We start from the raw sequence: 20,203 nt of genomic DNA, 5'->3' as shown, positions 1-20,203 counted from the left end.
TTACAATTTTATTTCCTTCCTTCTTTCCTTTCTTCCTCCCACCAACAAATAAATACATTTTGAGCAGCCGTGCTGTGTCAGGCAGAGTGCTGTGTGCTGGGGAAATTGTCTGGCTCATCTGCTTTAAACTAGTCTCAGCTTTGTGGCAGGCACCCCACCAGAGGTCAGGTGCTAGCTCACTCAGCAAAAGCCTGGGCCCCTCCAGCTTCCCCCACCCAGTACAGGCTGTACAGCTACTAACCCTGTTCTGTCCTAACCCTGGGGCTTGTCAAGAGCCTTGATTATGACCCCTGATCCCTCCATGCATGGACTCCCTTGCTTGGACTTCAGCCCCAGCTCCACCTCCAGCCTTGTCTGGTACAGCTATGGTCTTGCTTAGCCCCACTCTGGCCTCCTTGAGGGGGGTCCTTCCCTGACAGTGCTTCCCAATCACCTGCATCACTTATTAAAATAGCATGTTCCTGGGCTCCAGGTCATACCTAAACAATCAGGGTATCTGTAGGTGAGAGTATGAATCTGCATTTTTCATAAGCTCAGCAGATACATTACAGTTTGAGAACCACTGGCTTAGACAGGAAAGAAAAAATACAAAGAGAAATAGAAAAACTGCTTAGAAGTCTGTTATGAGAAATATATGGCTCTTTCTTTTCACTGTGGCTCAGGAAATTATAATTTATATAGCACCTGTATATCCTGGTGCTTGAGAAATCTGCAATCATTTAATCCTCAATGGGGATGGATTGCACTTGCACACTGCCAGAATGTGGTGTGCTGGAAGCCACTGTTAGCCATGGTGCTCAGGAAGGCCAGAATTCTACCCTAGAACATATTTCTTTACTCCAGAGCCATAAGGCACAAGGCACCAAGGAGAGGCCAAGGAACCCTGGATCCTTACCTGGAGCTTTGACACCCAGTTAGCTGGCGGGGGGCAGGTGTTTGTGTGTGTGTGTGTGTGTGTGTGTTTGTAGAGAATGCCATTTTCCTAAGCTGATCAGGCCTAAATAGCTTTAGGCCAAAAAAGGCTATCAGACCTGTTCATCTGTCAGTGGCCAACGCCCCCCACCTGGCACACATACCCACACACCTGCCAGACCAAAATTTCACCTGGATGTGAGGAAAGCTGCAGGGTAGATACAGAGCCAGGTGTTAAGCTGACCTAGGACAAGGCCAGCCTTGCACTACCCAGCCCCAGCTCTAGTTGGTGTCCTTGAGGCAAGAGAAAGACCACAGGCAGGTATCATCTAGCATAGAAGTGGCTCCTGGCCCTTGGAGTTCCAGCTGAAGAGAGGCAGGGTGGAAAGAGAGCCGTATTCACACCTGAATGTAATGACTTCCATCGCCCATCTTCTTCCATCCACAGGTGCACAGCCCAATCAGGGCCTGGGATGTGAGCCAGCTTTCTGATCATTAGAGTCCTTGTTAAGAATGTGGGCGACTTTCCTAGAAATTCTGATTTGCTCTGTCTGGAAGAAGTTCTGGCATTTGATAAGAACCAGGCAGTCCCTATCATCAGGGAGATCTGGCTTAGGAAAAGTGTCAAGAGGGTGATGAAGAAAAGAGCAGAGAATTGCCTTAATCCCTGCAACACAGGGCCCACTCAGGCTTGCCCCCCAAATCCTTGTTTCTGTCTTTCCCTTCTCTGTCAGCTTCCACTCTGCCTGGGAGGAGCTCCAGTCCCTCCTACATAGTGGTTTGGGTGAGCAGACACTCAACAGTGCTCAGGAAAATGTTGGAAATGCAAACCCAGGTGCCAGGGAGACTAAGGTGAGCTGGGAAGTATGGGGTCAGGGGCGCAGACATGTCCATCTGTGTCTGTAATGAGTATCCCAGGAGAGGCCCAAGGCAGGCCCTGGAATGTCTTCTTTCTGAAGTATGGGGTGGATCTACCTTTCCATCCCTGTCTGTAGGATGATTCCTTCCCAGCCCAAAATCCCTGGCAACACTTTCCCCACTGCCCTCTGCGGTGGGAAAGAACATGACAACATGGGTTCAAACAACAGTTCAAGAGATTGACACTTCCAGCGACCTGAGGCTTGTCTGGGCCTTCATCTCCTTCCTTCCTGAAGGCACTAACCTGCTGCCCTGTATCACTCACTGGCCCCGAATGTCATGGAGAACACCTGAGCATCTGGGTCTGTGCTCACCTTCTGTGACCTTGGACACCCCCCAACACTCTCCGAGCCTCAGTTTCACTACCTGTAAATGAAGGATGCTCTGTGAATGATGGCAGTCCCTCATACCTTCAGGGCACAGTGCTCTCAGGAATGCCATCAGGGTCCAGGGACACTCAGCCTGACTTTCTCACGTCCTCTTTCACTGTGAGTGTTGGATAGCTATTGCTCAAGGAAGCTAGTGCTGCTCAAAGTGATTCTTCTTGTTGCAAATCATGGTGCTGCTTTGCAGTTTATGTTGTGCAGTGTTTATTTTTTCCTAACAAATAATCCATTTAAGAAATTGAACTAGAAGTCAAATGAGGAGAGGAAAAAAAAAGAGGCAGTGTCTCATGAAATCTATAATAAAAGTAATTGTTCAGAGAGCTTTGATCAATAATTTCTAAATTTTTTATAGAGAACAAAAGGCCCTATGGTGAATTTGAACGAGGCTGCAGTGTGAGGAGGCCTGGGTGTGGCCCCACCCTGCCTGGGACTTGCATGTGACCGAGGGTCAGTCCTCTCTGAACCTCATTGTTCTTGATTAGGGGGTTGGGGAAGATGAACTCAAACAAGGAACTCAACTGGAGATTACAGTTAGCAAGGACTTACTGAACACCTGTAATGCCCAGAGTCCTCTGCATTGTGGGGCCTGATGACCTATACATGGCTCCATGGCAGTCTCCCCAGAGCACACACTAAGGGACAGGTGCAGTGCTAGCCACATGTGATAAGTGGCTGAGTCACTTCCAGGTGTGAAGAACATACAAAGTTCACCTCAGTGGACGACAGCAGCATGCAGGCCAAGCATTTAAGGATAGAGGGGGCTTGTTTCCAGCGTGGAAGAGAAGAGGCCCCTGGGCAGGAGGCCATGTGAGCTGAGAGCAAGGGTGAAGAGTTGGGACCTGTAGATCCTGTGCCTTATCCTTTGTGTCCAGCTATCTTGTGAGCAACAGAAAGCTACAGAAGATTTGGCAGGGGGCTGTGGGTGGGATGGGGGATAGTATGAATCTTTATGCCATCTGGGAGTAAATCAAGTCATATTTTCCTCACCTTTTATAGCTGAGGTCTAGAAAGTACAAGTGATTTTTCCTAAACTGCACAGCTCCCAAGTAGTAGAGAAAATCCTTCAGCCCTGGTTTTCTGACTGCTAATGCTAAGTGATGATCTGCTCATGAGACCAAGATGATTCTGGCTCAAGGAAGAAGTTTCTGCCTGAGATGGGCTTGAGGTGCAAATAGCAGTTCCTGGCTCAGGTTAGGTGTCAGGTAATTCAGCAGATGTTTACTGGCTGCACACTCTGTCTTAGGTGCTTATGTGGGTGCTGGGGACAAAAAGAAGGGAGAAATGGCTCCAGCCTTTTGAAGGACAGAAGACACAAAGAGATATTCATTCATTCATCCACTCAACAGACCTTTGCTATTCTTTTACCGTGTGTTAGACTCTGTGTGATTTGATGAGTAAAGCATTGGGTCCCTCCATGCATGCATTATATCCAGCAGGGATGGGTCCCATGAAGGGGAGACTCTGAGTTCATAGTGAGGGAGCCCTGACCCCAACAATGACAAGTGTGGAGACAGCTGGATAGAGTTGAGGATAAGGACCTCCAAGGACACCTAGCCAGGTGATGAGTGGGAAGGGTTGTTTTAGGCTGAATGAGGAATAGGACACATTAGGACATAACCTGTGCATGTAGACTAGGTACTAGGTACTCCTGCTCCTGGTGTAGACACTGGTAAAATGTGAACCCATGTGTCATGGAGAGGAGTCGTCCCAGCTTCTAGGAGGCAAGACCACCAGCAGGAAGCTAGCTCTTGCAAAAGCAGGAAGGTTGGCTGGTGGCTTCTTTCCCTTTGAGCAGGATAAACCTATGATTTATCTCCAAACCAGAATAATTTTGAGTGTAAAAGGATGTGCTATTAATAATTATGCTGGATCAACTGTCAGGCAAAGGGCCATGAACAAGCCCCTACTTAGAAGGCACCCCCAGGCCTGCTATGGGGTGATAGGCAGCTGTCAGCAAGGGCTGGGCAGCTGTGATTCCTGAGGTTGGAACCTTTAAGGCTATTTGCCCCAGGGGATTTGGTGAGTGGATTAGTCAAAATTCTTGTTCCTTGGAGCTAGAGATTGAATTTTAGTTCCCATCTGCTCTCCTGTGTACCTGGATTGTCCTTTCCTACTGCCTGCCTCCATGTGGATGTCCCTGTTGTCAGTAATGGGAGCTGGTGAGGGAGGCCAGCATTCAATCCACAGCTCTATCCTTATCTCCTGTGTGATTTTAGGCAATTATCTAATGGACTAAACCCTCCCACCTTTGAAATGAGGTGTGAAAATTCCCACCTCAAAGAGACATTGTAAGGGCCATCATGATGGTAGGTGTCCTTGTGTAAGGGCAGATATATTGAAGAAGAGGGTAAATTTAAAATACCAGAGGAAGGACCTCAAGGAAGAATGTTAGCATTGAGAAGTTGTTCATACATGAACTCCCTGCTCTTCAAGATTTGTACCAGGGGCTTTGGAGAACACCCCCCCCCCTTAGAAGATCCCACATGAGGAGCCCCCACTTGGACTTTCTTTTCCTCAGACCCACTCACAGTAGCTCTGCTCTTGGTCTCTGACCCCATCCTGTGGCTTCACTATCCTCCCCTGCAAGATGCCCTGGTCTGTCTCTCCTCAAGAAAATGGTTTCTCTATTCAGAACCCTGGCTGCAGAAGGGGATGTAGTATCCCCAATTCCTCCTTTTCCTCTGAGCTAAGCACATAGATTCATCATGCTTTAAGGGTTTTACTGCTTATCCCTAAAGAAAAATGGACAAGAACTTAACAAAACACAGACACAGAAAAGAGAATGAGAAGATTTTCAACTCAGAAGATTTTCTCCTCCTGGTATGTGAGCTCTGGCCCCTGCCTGATGGTCAGAAGACTTAGAAGATCCCAACTTTGAAAGTTTAAGCCTAAGGGTAGAAATCATCCAACTTTCCTCAGCCTCTTCCTCCTCCAGCTTACTTAAGTCCCTGGGATTCCGTCATTTGGAGCAATGCTCCTGGATGTGTGGACCATCAGCACTGTCAGACAAGCATGTTCTCCAGGACACCTCACACCTGTTCTGCTGTGGGTCCCCATCATCTGTGTGGCTCTTATGGGTGTAGAGTTTGAGACGTTTTGACTTAGAGAGCTTTTTTCTATGTGTCGAGTGTGTGCAAGTTGTTGTCAGCCAAATAACATCTCCTAATTCATGCAGACAACCAACATTTTGCTTAGCCAGTGACAGGACATTGGATCTGAGGGAACAATAGAAAACATTTAGACCTGCATTATTATTCCGCAAAGAAGAAAGAGAAGCTTAGGAAGGGGAGGGCTCCTTAATGGCTCTTCCATCCTCAGCTCCACCTTCCAGTTGATTATAGTGATAGGGCCATTGTCCACTCCCCATTTCTATTGCCAGTGTCACCTCACTGACCCACTTCTTCTTCATGAGTCCATCAACTCAATAACGATTGCTGTGTGCCAGGCCCTGTGCCAGATGATGGAATGTGACCCTCCTGCTGCCCACTCTGGACTGTAGCCATGGGCACTTTTGGGTCTGCCTGCCTCCAGTGCTACCCTCCAGCCCTGACTCTTCCATGCTGTGAATAAGGATGCTTTCTAAGTCAAGATGTGACTGCACTCTGCCATTCAAGATGAAGTCACACATTCTGAGCAAGGCGCAAGGTGCCTGCAGGTCTGACCCTGCCTACCTCTCCAGGCTGTCCTTTGATTTCAGTGTAGCTCATAACCAGCAGTAAGCTGGAACAAAAATATGTGCAAGGTGGCACATGCCTGATGCATTCCCTCACCTCTGGATCTTTGCTTAAACCTCTCTTCCCACTGACAATGTCCTTCCTGCTTGGAGAGTACTGATTCTACCTTTTACAATTCAGTTTGACAAGCCATTCTTGAACACCATCCCCAACTGTCCCCAAGCAAGAGTGCCCCCACTTCTGCATCTCACTATGCCTTACCACTGACGCCTCTGGGAGCACCTCCTTGCCTTCCCACTCTAAGCCCTGGAAAGTTAGGATGCTGCCTGCTGCACTCTGGGTCTGCCACTCCTGGCCTAGTGTCTGACCCAAGCTGGTCCATGATATATTCCTGCTGAGAGGATACAGAAGCCTAGATGTTGTCCTAAGTGAAAATGTAGATGGTTGGTGGTAAGAAGAATGAAAATAAAATCAGCCCAGCCATTTTTTGAAGCCAGGACTGTGTCTTATTCTCTACATTCATGTCTGGCACATTGCATGCTCATAAAGCTGTTGCCGAATAAAATGAAAAGATGAGAAAATGAGAATTCGGGTCTTCTAGCTCCCATCCCAGGGCTTCTCCTCCCCTGGGAAAGCATATTCAGCAGTGTCTTGGCACCGTTTGAGACAATCCTACCCTTTAATCACAGTTGTTCCCTGGCATAGATCTTATTATTACATAGGAACAAGCTCATTGTTCTCTTTCAGGTCACGTTTTTCTGACTTTCTGCTTTCATGTGAGTGCAGAGTAGGAAATGTTCAGTCTGCCTTCCTGGATAAGGGAAGGCAATTCAGGAATGAGAAGCATGTGTGCCTTGACTCTCCCCTCCCTCACGCTTGCTCCTATGGCACACATGGCTCTTTTTTCTGTTGAGCAAAGATGGAGCACAGAATCCTTTTAACACAATGACACAATCAATTACTCCAAATCAATTATACTTAAGGTGAAGTTTGTTCAACATCCTTGTCCAAAACTTCCCAGCCCTTTCTTTGACAGATTTCTCCTTCTCCATCCTCAGACACCTCTGTGCAGGCTCAGGAACACCTTGAAATACCTTGGTTCCTAGTAGGGTTTCAGGGTCACCTACAACACACTGAAGAAAGCAAAGCAGATCATGCAGGGCCCACGCTGCTGCCTGCCTGGGAGACAGTGGACCTGGCACGGTGAGCAGCTCAGCTTCAGCTTTGGGAGTCTCCACCCAGGGTTTCAGAGCTCTCCTGGCTACTGAAATTGCAAACCTGGGATAACATTAACAATGTTAATGTGCTGTAAAACTTTCTGTGTGTGAGAATCTCACCTAAGAAGAAAAAGAGATGAGCCCATAATGGCTGGCTTTTCATCTTCTCGACGGATTTTATTATAGCAGTAACAAGAGCAATTCCATTAAAAGACTCTTGTCAGGTAACACTTACAGTAGATTATAAGTCAGAATGGGAAAGAGTCTCTATCCTGTACACATTTGGAGGGGCCAGGGGAAAAAAATGAGCATCAGGAAATAAAGCTCACAGGTATTACACGTATGATATATTTTGAGGGCAATGAGGATGGGTATGAACTGGGGGTCAGCTAATTAAGGAGCTAAATCACAAGACTCTGTTGAGTCAGTCATCAGCAGAACACAAAATGGGCTTTTAAGAGGAGTTTGGCATTATAATTCTTATTACACAAAAATTGCACCTAACGCTGGGGCAAAACACTTGCCAAGCCTGTTATAAAAGCAAATTGGCACTGGTCATTTTAAGTAGTCAGGACAGCACACTTACCTTGTGAGGGGAAAGGGGATTTTCACCACCAACAAAATGACCAAACAATTTTGCGGAGGTATCTTAGCAGGAGAGACAGTGTCATATTCCTGGAATTTTCTGTCGCCTGGCTGACACATATCACCTATATTCCCTGTGACATGCCATAGCCTTTCTTGATGCCAGTCAAAATCCAGTGGCAGCAGTCCTGTGGTCTGAATCCAGTCAGTAGTTGGTTTTACCTTGTTTTCCAGGGATTGGAAGACTGGTTGTATCCTGTGCTTGTGGTGTGTAGTAGCCAAAACCTCAGTGAGCAGCAGCCTTGCATGCAAGAGCCATTCATAAGAGCCATACAGATAACCTGGTTGGAGTCTTTGGGGTCAAGCTCATCTCTCAGCAGAGCCTTGGTCTCTGATTCCCTTTCTCAGCTGCCTGTGGGAGGCTGATGGCAAGTTCCAGGGCCACTGTGTTAGGAGATAATGCAGTATCTGGGACCATGTCTGGACTTATTTGAAAGAATACTGGAGTTGTAAAAAATGCCTGGTTTATGTGATAGACAAAAACTTCTGAGTACTATTGTTAGAGGGAAGCCAGATCACAGAATCTCTCATCCAAACATTATGAAGAAATTAACCCCAACAGTACAAACGAGGACAAATTTAGTCAGCAATCCAACCCAGAAAGGTCATGCGCCTCAAAGCTGTAGCAAGAAAGGAAATAGAAGATTCTGGCACAATGTGGCTCTCTATATAACCTAAGGTCTCCTAGGAATCATTGCTAGTGTTTTTTTTTTTTAAGTGTTGAACAAAGGGAAATGTGTAATTAAACTATTATACATCTGTTTAATTATCATGATCAAACCATTAAAAATAATGTTTGCAAATAGTTTATAACAACATGAAAATGCTAATGTTAGTATAGAACTCAAAATTATGTATGCAACATTATTCATTTTGATAAGTAAAAAACTATATATTAAAAACCCTGAGAGAAAATAGATTAAGACTATTTTTTAAAATAAACTTTTAAGAACATTTTAGACTAGTTTTAGATTTACAAAAAACGTGCAAAGATACTACAGGTTCCATATACCTCACCCAAGTTCCCCCTGCTGTTCACATCTTACATTACCATGGTACATTTGTCACAGCTAACAAATCTATGCAACACTGTTTTTAAGCAGAGAAGATGACTCAGAATCTCTTGTGGCAGAGAAATCTATTTTACTTTTGCATGAAATCCACAAGTCTGATCCCCATTGTTTTGTCACGTGTATTCATGTGTTCCATTACAGGATGACCAAGCATCATGTAGAAATGCAAACTATCTATGTTCTGGGACCAGTGAAATAAATAAACTTGGGCTCCCACAGAGAAGTTTCACAGATCCATAGAGGTTGAAGTAAACTGGCAGGTCTGTCTTCCCATTTTTTTGCAGGGTTGGTTTCAGAGGCGGGCAGGACTTGAGCTTGCCCTTGTAGGATCTAGGCACAAATGAAGCTAGGTCCTCACCCTAATTGTCCAGCTGGCCTCACCTGCTGGCCCAGGTTCAAGATGGTCATTAGAGTTCTACTGTCTTTTTATTTGCTTTGCTAGGAAATGGAACTTTCAGTACTGGCTTCATGGTAGACACAGATATAGGTGAGCACAGAAATGCCAAGGGGCTAGAATCAGGGGCCTCGAGTTGGGACAAGACAAGGTAAGTATGAAGCTGATGAAATGAATTATGTTGGACTTGAAATTCATTTCATAGAATGAGGCAGAAAAAGTTTGCCATTTATCCTCTGGTTCACTCATCAAAATGTTTGATTAAATACTATGTGCTTGGAATTACACAGGATGGCTTTTAAAGTCAAATTAGCCATGGCCCGTCCTCTTACACTGAATAATTTAGAAGTCTGTCCACATTTGATCAAATCTGTAAAAGTCTCACTTTCTTGATGGAGATACATCCTAAAAATCCCCTTCTGATATATTTGGAATCTATCCTACAGACATGTTCCAACTAAAGGCTGAAATAGATAAAGGCCTTACATTATATCGTAGGTGATCTAGGTGGCTGGGGGATTCTTCGAAGGAATACCACCTTTCCAAGCCAAGTGTGGTAACAACCATGACCGGGAAAACCCATCTAGCAAAATCATGTCTTGTCTTTCTCTCAACCTGACTTCCAAAAGCTAAATGTAGTTTGCTTCAAACTTGCTTTCTGGGCTGGCCATGGGAAGTCTAAACAAGCCTTAGGGCCTAGACTGAAGCTCAGGCTTTGTACCCAACAAATGCACGGTTAAGATAAAGTCTAATTTGTTGCCGACTCATGGATTTTGCCAGGAAAGTGGTGACTTAGCACCCCACCAGGGAGGCCTGCTGGGAAATTGAGGCTTCACTCAGTGAGGACTAGTGAAATCACCAGAAATGATAATGGTTTTATAGGACAAAAATGCCAAGATGTTTTGCATAGAAGTGTTGAGGTCTAGGAAAGGTTGTTGGCCAGAGAAAAGTAGAAAAAACATATTCATCATAGTAGTGATAATGATGGTAATCAACCAACAGCAGCCCACATGCCCCGAGTGCCTGGGATGAGCCAGGGTCAGTGTTAGTGTTTCCCAAGCATGCCTTATCTTGTTGAATTGGTGCAGCTAGTCTGTGATGCAGCTGTGCCTCCTGGAGGAGGCTGAGTGTTAAGCACACAGAGGTGAAAGTTGAGTTGCTTAAAGTCAAGTTGTCTGTCTTACTTCAAAGTCCCTGCTTCTGAATGTTGCACTCATCCATCCATACATCATCCATCTGTCCATCATCCATCCATCCATCTATCCATTCATGTGGAAGACTGACAGTACCAGCTGCTGGTGAGCACTAGGTGTTTCAAAGTCACTTCTTGGAGCCTCCTGCTTGGCTGGATGATGAAGTGAGGCCCAGAGGACCATGATACGGGCAAAGTTTAAATAGGAGATGAATTATTTCTTGAGAATAAGTATGAAATTACTTGGAACTTGTGACAGGAGATGGGTAAAGTTTTCATCCTCTCTCTAAAGGATTTAAAACTAGATTTTCACCTCACTTGACCAAGTAATATTTTTCTCCCACCAAGAGCAAAGAAATGAATGAGAGAACATTTCTGTTCTCCCTCAGTGCTAAGACTAAGTATTTTTTTCTGAGAGTGACTTAGAACATCTCTATGTGGAGGAGGTACTGGGAGGATTGTTTTTGCTATTTTATTCCTCATTTTTGGGAAAGGAGAAGATGGCTTAGAACAGTGAAAGAGTGTAATCTAATGAACCAAATAGCTTTTAGGAATCACAAAATGCTATCACTTTTCAAATGGCTACATCGAAACATTCAATTTTAAAATATTTATCTTAGCACAAGTTTCATTCCAAAAGATCTTGGTTTTATAGCCAACTTATAAACTCCTGCAGAAGTGGTACCTAATAAAACTGCCAGCAGACCTTTAGCTATAGTAGTATTAACAGTGCCCCTGCAATAAATGGAATAAAAGCATCATCAGACTGGCCTTTTTTACATACACTTTGATGTCCTCAGTCTGTAAGAGGACAGAGGACTTATATTCGTGGAGTCCTCAGAGTTATAAAAACATTGACAAATATATGGCTGTGTACAGATTATCCCAAATGAAATATTTTTACTCCACCACTCAGTGCTGGCTGGTGATAGAGAGATCAGGGCATGCCAAGCTCTGCATTGTTTACTATGGATGTTGATGCTCTTATAAAAGTGTGAGCAGTATTAGAAGGCATCTGAGTGGAAAAACTGATTATTTTGTTATTTTGTGCCTTTGTTACATGGCATTCTTCATGTTGGTTATCTGAGACATTTCATGCTGTTAGCAAAGATGATTTTTCCATGTTGACAAGATTTCTGTACAGCAAGATAGTCATCTTATTAAACATTATGAAGCTGGGTTCATTAAAAAGAGGGCAAGCATTCCATGAAGCATCCACAGTGGCCTCCCTCATACTGGGTGTTCAGTCTCTGTAAAGAATCACCTTCTATCGTGATGATAGATCAGATAAATGTGGGGATCCAGAAGAGGTGTGCAATGAACTGAAAGGGATATAATGAGGAGATGAAATTGACAGGGAATTCTACCATGGCAAAAATTTGATAGTGGATCTTGTTCTCAGGGCTAGAAAAACCTAATGTGTCCTGGGGGCTGCCAGACCAGGGGGTAGTTTTGCTTATTCAGACTAAACTAGACTGTGCAGTTGAAGAAAGACTCCAAACTATAATTAAGAAGGGTAGTTGAGTTCATACCTAGGAATGTTGGATCCTGCATCGGTGGAAGGGAGGACAAGCCCCTGAACAGGATGTAGATCATTTGAACCCCAAGAGCACCAGGCTGGGTGGGATCCATCTTCAGAGCATTGGTGCAGGTGTTCAGGATAAGTCCTGAGAAGAGGGAAAGGAGAATGGCGGCCGGCTCCAATGGGTGCTGACTTGGGGTGAATGTGGCCTGTAGTATATAGTTCATTGGTAACTCCTGTCTCTCCTCATAGCACATGACCTGCCCCACACTTGGGCTCTACTCCAGTGGAAGCTGAAGTGCATGCCTGAGCTCTAAGTTAGAACAGTACTGCTGCCCTTGCCAACTGGCATCCCTGTCCCACTGGACTGTGGTCACCTGGAACAAAAGACTGTGTATTGCACATCAATTTTTCAGGAACTGAGCAAAACTTCCCTCACAAAGTAAGTGCTCTTTAATTGCTGGGACACTAAATAATAAAGTATCTAATGTTATAGAGGCCCAGTCACTTCCTGATTTATCCTAAGTTCCTAAAGGGTAAGGATGTCCCTTCTCTCTCTCTCTTTTTTTAAAGATTTTATTTATTTGGCAGAGAGAGACACTGCGAGAGAGGGAACACAAGCAGGGGGAGTGGGGGAGGGAGAAGCAGGCTTCCTGTGGAGTGGGGAGCCCGATGCGGGGCTCGATCCCAGGACCCTGTGATCATGACCTGAGCAGAAGGCAGACGCTTAACGACTGAGCCACCCAGGCGCCCCTGTCCCTTCTCTTTTAATTGGCCCTGTTCTAGGGTATCATCTAAACATATTTTCATTTGTATATACACGATGAATACATTTATAAATTAATGTAACTTAAACTGTTTCCCAATGCACATTAAGGTCCTTAAAGGTAAGGGCTATATTTCCTTTTTATATGACCCATTACCTAGCATAGTGACCCACATATAAGGATTTAGTAAATATTGGCAGAGTGGAGGGAGCAAAAATCTGACAAATACTGCGTAAGTTTATTTTCTGCATTAGACCCTTTATTTTTTTAAAGTTTTTAAATTCCAGTTAGTTAACATACAGCATAATATTAGTTTCAGTTGTACAATTTAGTGATTCAACACTTCTGTATAACACCCAGTAATCATCATGACAAGTGCCCTCCTCAATTCCCATCACCTATTTAACGCATCTCCCCTCTGGTAACTATTAAGTTGTTTTCCATAGTTAAAAGTCTGTTTCTTGATTTTTCTCTCTCCTCTCTCTTTTTTTTCCCCTTTGCTCATTTGTTTTGTTTCTTAAATTCCACATATGAGTGAAATCATATAGTATTTGTATTTCTCTGACTGGCTTATTTTGCTTAGGATAATAATCTCTAGCTCCATCCACATTGTTGCAAGTAGCAAGATTTTATTCCTTTTTATGGCTGAGTAATATTCCATTGTGTATATATATCACTTCTTCTTTATCCATTCATCAGTCAATGAACATTTGGGTTGTTTCCATAACTTGGCTATTGTAGATAAAGCTGCTATGAACAATTGGAGTACATGTATCTCTTTAAATTAGTATTTTTGTGTTCTTTGGGTAAATACCTAGTAGTGCAATGGTTGGATTATAAGGCGGTTCTATTTTTAACTTTTTGAGGAAACTCCATACTGTTTTCCACAGTGGCTGCATCAGTTTGCATTCCCCTCAACAGGACAAGAGGGTTCCCCTTTCTCTACATTCTTGACAACACTTGTCATTCCTTGTGTTGTTGATTTTAGCCATTCTAACAGGTGTGAATTGATATGTCATTGTAGTTTTAATTTGTATTTCCCTGGTTATGAATGATGATGAACATCTTTTCATGTGTCTGTTGGCCATGTGTATGTTTTCTTTGGAAAAATGTCTATTCATGTCTTCTGACCACTTTAATTGGATTATTCATTCTCTGGGTGTTGCATTTTATAAGTTCTTTATATATTTTGGATACTAACCGTTTATCAGATACGTTTTTTTGCAAATATCTTCTCCCATTCCATAGCTTGCCTTATAATTTTGTTGATCACTTCCTTCTCTGTACAGAAGCTTTTTATTTTGATGTAGTCCCAATAATTTAATTTTGCCTTTGTTTTCCTAGCCTCACAGGATATATCTAGATAGAAGTTCCTATGGCTGATGTCAGAGATATTACTGCCTGTATTCTCTTCTAGGATTTTTATGGTTTCAAGTCTCACATTTGGGTCTTTAATCCATTTTTTATTTATTTTTGTGTATGGTATAAGAAAGTTGTCCCTTTAAACCTGGTCAATGACTTAGAGCCTTTGTTTAACTTTCTGGTTAGGGGTATAAAATAAGAACCTGGAGGAGCCCGCAGCTTCAGAAGACTACAGCAGAGCTTCTAAAATAAAAATGGGAAGACTCCAGGATTCATGTTGGATGATGTCTTGCCTTCACACTGATCAGCCCACCTGTGTCCATCTTGAAACCTTATATTCGACTATGAGCATCAGGGTTTGATGCTTAGAACAAGATCCACACCTCAGAGATATATCTGGTTGAGGAATGGCAGCATGTAGTGTACAAAGCCCAGGTCACAGAGCCAGCAGCCTGGGATGGTGGTCCTGGCCTTATGACCTCAGGTAAATTCTGTTAACCCTGTGAGCCTCAGATTCCTCACATGAGAAATGCGATGGCAATTCTTACTTTCCTTGATTATGTATGGAAATTGGCAGTAACATATTCAGTTCCCTACATGCAGCTGATACTCAATAAAAATTGAGTATTTTTACGGTAAATACGGTAAATTTTATGGTAATAAAAAATTGATTTATGGGCTCCTGGGTGGCTCAGTTGGTTAGGTGGCTGCCTTTGGCTCAGGTCATGATCCTGGGGTCTTGGGATCAAGCCCCACGTCTGGCTCCCTGCTCAGCGGGGAGCCTGCTTCTCCCTCTCCCTCTGTCTGCCACTCTGCCTACTTGTGCTCTCTATCTCTTTGTCAAATGGATAAATAAAATCTTAAAAAAAATTGATTTATGATTTTGTGAAGTTTTTATCTACAGTAAATGATTTCTTCCTTTTATAATTTACAGAAGGAAATTACAAATGCATTATCATTTCAAAAATTCAAAACATATACAAAATGTGAAAATTATCCTTCTCCACTACAAGCTCCCAGTATGATTTTACCCTAAATGTGTCTAGATTGGCATTAATTACATAAATGCAATATATGTGTGATTTATAAATAGGGTTGTTCTTCCCATATTGTTCTACCTATTTCTTATTTCAATCAATAATCAGTTGGATATCACTCTAAGACACATCTTTATAATGGTTGTGTGGTATTCCTTGGTATGGAAGCATCATATTTCATTAAGTACTGTCCAGTATTGAAGAGAATTTAGGTTGTTTGTAGGACACTGAAGTGAACATCCTTGCACGTGCCACCCCGAGCCTCTATGAGGACATTTCCCTAGGAGATACAATGGCTTCCCAGTTCACTGTGTCCCAGCATCCTTATGTCATAAGGGCAATATGCCTCCTTGGCTTTGCTGTGCCAAACGTGAGGGTTTATCCTCCACACACAGTTCTTTCTTTATAAACAACAGGGAGTCAGCTGACATGATTTTTAGTACTAGCTGAACAATTTATGCACCTTTCCAGCCTTGGTTTCAATCACTTTTTTTAATGGACTATGTTTTAGAACAGTTTTCATTTTACCTCAAAATTAAGTGGGAGGTACAGAAATTTCCCATATACCTCCTCCCTCTACACATGCATAGTCTCTCGCCATTATCAACACATCTCACAACAGTGGGACGTTTGTTACAATTGATGATCCTACATGAGTACATTATTATCACCTACAGCCCATAGTTTATATTAGGGTTCGCTCTTGGTGTTGTATATTCTATGGATGTGGATAAATATATCCACCATGGCTTCAGTTATTTTTAAAATGAGAAGCTCAATGGAAAATGAAAAAAAATGGATTGATGTTTTTCTCCTCAGAGACACAGTAACACCTTTCTGTTGACTCTGCTCCTGATTTTCTGCTTAAAGGCAGTGCCACAAAGGGAAATTTCAGGAGGATTTATCAGAAGGATGGCCGTGAGAGGAGTGAACATGTCTTATTGGAGGTAGGCCTGTGCAGGTGCCTGTGTGGACCCTGGGTGGGCCACTGAGCTGGATGCTCTGCCCTGGAAACCTGGCTGCTCCGGAAATAATGTAATGGACTCGATTGTCACTTTGCACCTACCATGTGGCTGACTTCATACTAGGTTCTTGGTGGATTATGAGAACAGGAAACAAGTACCTCAAAATCAAGGAACTAGGTGTATGTGTGTGTGTGTGTGTGTGTATTTATGTGTGTGGGGGTGTATGAGTGTATACATGTGTATGGACATGCGTGTATGTCTAGTTGTATATGTGTATGTGCATGCATGCACGTGTGTATATACCTGGATGTATGTATATGTGTCTATGTGTGGGCATATATGTGTAAGTGTGGACATGTATATACATGTATATCTGAGTATGTATGTGTGCCTGTCTGTGTGTGTGTCTGCGTGCCTGTCCGTGTGTGTATGGGTGCCTGTGTGTGTATGTGTGCGTGTGTGTGTGTGTCTGTGCGCCTGTGTGTGTGTGAGCCTGTGTGTGTGTCTGTGCGCCTGTGTGTGTGTATGTGTGGCTGTGTGTGTCTGTGCGTGTCTGTGTGCCTGTGTGTCTGTGTGTGAGCCTGTGTGTGTGTGTATACGTGTGCCTGTGTGCCTGTGTGTGTGTGTCTGTGTGCCTGTGTGTGTCTGTGCACCTGTGTGTGTGTCTGTGTACCTGTGTGTGTGTCTGTGTGCCTGTGTGTGTGTGTCTGTGCGCCTGTGTGTGTCTGTGTGCCTGTGTGTGTGTATGTGCAACTGTGTGTGTGTCTGTGTGCCTGTGTGTGTGTGTGAGCCTGTGTGTGTGTCTGTGTGCCTGTGTGTGTGCGTATGTGTGCCTGTGTGTGTCTGTGCGTGTCTGTGTACCTGTCTGTCTGTGTGTGAGCCTGTGTGTGTGTGTCTGTGCACCTGTGTATGTGTGCCTGTGTGTGTGTGTCTATGCGCCTGTGTGTGTGTCTGTGCGCCTGTGTGTGTCTGTGCGCCTGTGTGTGTGTGTCTATGCACTTGTGTGTGTGTGTCTGTGCACCTGTGTGTGTCTGTGCACCTGTGTGCATCTGTGCGCCTGTGTGTGTGTGTCTGTGCGCCTTTGTGTGTGTGTGTCTGTGCACCTGTGTGCGTGTGTGTCTGTGCGCCTTTGTGTGTGTGTGTCTGTGTGCCTGTGTGTGTGTGTGCCTGTGCGCCTGTGTGTGTCTGTGCGCCTGTGTGTGTGTGTATGTGCACCTGTGTGTGTGTCTGTGTGCCTGTGTGTGTGTGAGCCTGTGTGTGTGTGTATACATGTGCCTGTGTGCCTATGTGTGTGTGTCTGTGTGCCTGTGTGTCTGTGCGCCTGTGTGTGTGTGTCTGTGTACCTGTGTGTGTCTGTGTGCCTGTGTGTGTGTATGTGCACCTGTGTGTGTCTGTGTGCCTGTGTGTGTGTCTGTGTGCCTGTGTGTGTCTGTGCGTGTCTGTGTGCCTGTGTGTGTGTGAGCCTGTGTGTGTGTGTATGTGCGTGTGTGTGTGCTTGTGTCTGTGTGAGCCTGTGTGTGTCTGTGTGCCTGTGTGTGTGTATGTGCAACTGTGTGTGTGTCTGTGTGCCTGTGTGTGTGTGTGAGCCTGTGTGTGTGTCTGTGTGCCTGTGTGTGTGCGTATGTGTGCCTGTGTGTGTCTGTGCGTGTCTGTGTACCTGTCTGTCTGTGTGTGAGCCTGTGTGTGTGTGTCTGTGCACCTGTGTATGTGTGCCTGTGTGTGTGTGTCTATGCGCCTGTGTGTGTATCTGTGCGCCTGTGTGTGTCTGTGCGCCTATGTGTGTGTGTCTATGCACTTGTGTGTGTGTGTCTGTGCACCTGTGTGTGTCTGTGCACCTGTGTGCATCTGTGCGCCTGTGTGTGTGTGTCTGTGCGCCTTTGTGTGTGTGTGTCTGTGTGCCTGTGTGTGTGTGTGCCTGTGCGCCTGTGTGTGTATGTGCACCTGTGTGTGTGTCTGTGTGCCTGTGTGTGTGTGAGCCTGTGTGTGTGTGTATACATGTGCCTGTGTGCCTATGTGCGTGTGTCTGTGTGCCTGTGTGTCTGTGCACCTGTGTGTGTGTGTCTGTGTATCTGTGTGTGTCTGTGTGCCTGTGTGTGTGTGTCTGTGAGCCTGTGTGTGTCTGTGCGCCTGTGTGTGTGTATGTGCACCTGTGTGTGTCTGTGTGCCTGTGTGTGTCTGTGTGCCTGTGTGTGTCTGTGCGCCTGTGTGTGTGTGAGCCTGTGTGTGTGTGTATGTGCGTGTGTGTGTGCTTGTGTCTGTGTGAGCCTGTGTGTGTGTGCGCCTGTGTGTGCCTGTGTGTGTGTCTGTGCACCTGTGTGTGTGTCTGTGCACCTGTGTGTGTGTATGTGTGCTTGTGTGTGTGTGTCTATGCGCCTGTGTTTGTGTATGTGCGCCTGTGTGTGTCTGTGCGCCTGTGTGTGTGTGTGTCTGTGCGCCTGTGTGTGTCTGTGCGCCTGTGTGTGTGTGTGTCTGTGCCTGTGTGTGTGTGTGTCTGTGCGCCTGTGTGCATCTGTGCGCCTTTGTGTGTGTGTCTGTGCGCCTGTGTGTGTCTGTGCGCCTGTGTGTGTGTGTGTCTGTGCGCCTTCGTGTGTGTGTGTCTGTGTGCCTGTGTGTGTGTGTGTCCCCGTGTGCCTGTGTGTCTGTGTGTGTGTACCTGTGTGTGTGTATGTGCACCTGTGTGTGTGTGTGTCTGTGCATCTGTGTGTGTGTGTGTCTGTGCATGTGAGTATGTTTGGAGACTGACACCTATCTCAAAGGCCACCATTACAGGAGTAGGTGTCACCATGGAAGATTCCAGTGGAAAAGAGGAGTGTTATCATGTGGGATGCAGGGGTGATAAAAAAGGGGTCCTGATGGATTTTGGGCCTGGGGAGCCAGACAAGGGTAAGGGCACAAGGCTCTCAGGGGCTAGGGAGGCAGAACTGGGCACTCATGTTGGAGGAATGGTGAAATGGGCACCCCAAACCTGTGCTCCATAGAGTGACAGTGTCTCGTTAAGCCTCAGCTTCCCCTTAGGGCAATGAAGTCACAAGATTATCTAGGAGATGAAACCAAATGATAAATACACAAGGGTTTTGTAAATTTAAAGTACTGTATAACAGTTATTAGTCAAATTCAAATGTGAGGCAGTGGGTTAGCTGTCAAGGCAGGGTAAGAAGGGAGCGGAGTTGGGCTAAGCAAGGCATAGGATAGACTCTGATTCTAGACACAGTTGGCTCCAGGGATCTGGCCTATGTCGCCAGCCTGGCCAGTCAGCAAACACCAGCCCTGGAGGTATACAGGGATGAGATAGTACCAGTGTGGGATACAGAGGTGAAAATAGATCATCCATGCAGTAGGCTGTGCATATAGTCTCCATAGTGAGGCTGAGGACAGGCACAGAGATCAAGCTAGGGCAGGGGTGATCCCCCAGGGAAGGTTGTACTTCCACTAGGGCTTGAAGGGCAATTAGATGTGAACCCCTAGGCAAACCAGAGGGAGCACCAGGGCTGGAGGTTGGGTAGCAGGGACAACCACATGGTATCTGGCAAGGACGTGGGTAAGCCTGAGCTCCCCCGAGCAGCCATGGGCTTCCTGTATTCCCAGCTTCTGCATACCCAGCACCCAGCACAGCTCCTAGTGTTCAGTGAGTGTTGCCAAATATTCATGTCTGCCAGTGGGGGCATAAAGATGAGCTCCAACTAGGGTCTGTCATCCTAGTTCTCTTGTCAGCATCTGACTATGATTCTTTTGCATCCCCACTTTTTGCAGGTTTAGGAGCAGTATCAGTCAGGCTGCCAGGCACTCATGAGACAGAACAGTTGTAGATTTGTCCTTGGAGGGCTGTGGTTTATTCCCTGCTCTTATAAGTCTCCATGATAGAAGTGTCAAGTTGGCAAAGAAAAATAAAAAATTATTGTTGCACTAATTCTTCAAAGAAGCAACCCCCCAAACCCTGTCTGAAAAAAATTGCTTGCTATGCTAATTTCTTTATTTATTTTTATTCCCGATAAAATGTTTCAAAAGAGTACATAGTTCAACTAATGATACTCAGTTGAAAACAGATTATATTTATTTTAATACATACAAAAATGAGTTATATTTCATTTGTGAGTCATTTGCTATTTCCTTCTTTTTCAGATAATTTATTTTTGAGAATC

The 20,203-nt window shown here is 44.9% G+C and overlaps 1 protein-coding gene across 1 annotated transcript in view; it reads left to right on the top strand.

The window, feature by feature from the left end:
* Positions 1-9,293: 9,293 nt before the first annotated feature.
* LOC123839173 (cytochrome c oxidase subunit 6A1, mitochondrial-like) overlaps positions 9,294-20,203 on the top strand; it is a 79,212-nt gene continuing 68,302 nt past the window's right edge. Inside the window, exon 1 of the mRNA XM_054505896.2 lies at positions 9,294-9,370. Within this exon, the coding sequence (XP_054361871.2) occupies positions 9,294-9,370 (77 nt within the window). The remainder of the gene's footprint in view (positions 9,371-20,203) is intronic.

This window comes from Mirounga angustirostris, unplaced genomic scaffold (assembly GCF_029215605.1).
Source record: "Mirounga angustirostris isolate CCGP_5_RB_7025 unplaced genomic scaffold, mMirAng1.0.hap1 SCAF_3, whole genome shotgun sequence".
Classification (NCBI taxonomy): domain Eukaryota; kingdom Metazoa; phylum Chordata; class Mammalia; order Carnivora; family Phocidae; genus Mirounga; species Mirounga angustirostris.
This window is presented reverse-complemented; position numbering and strand designations above follow the sequence as displayed.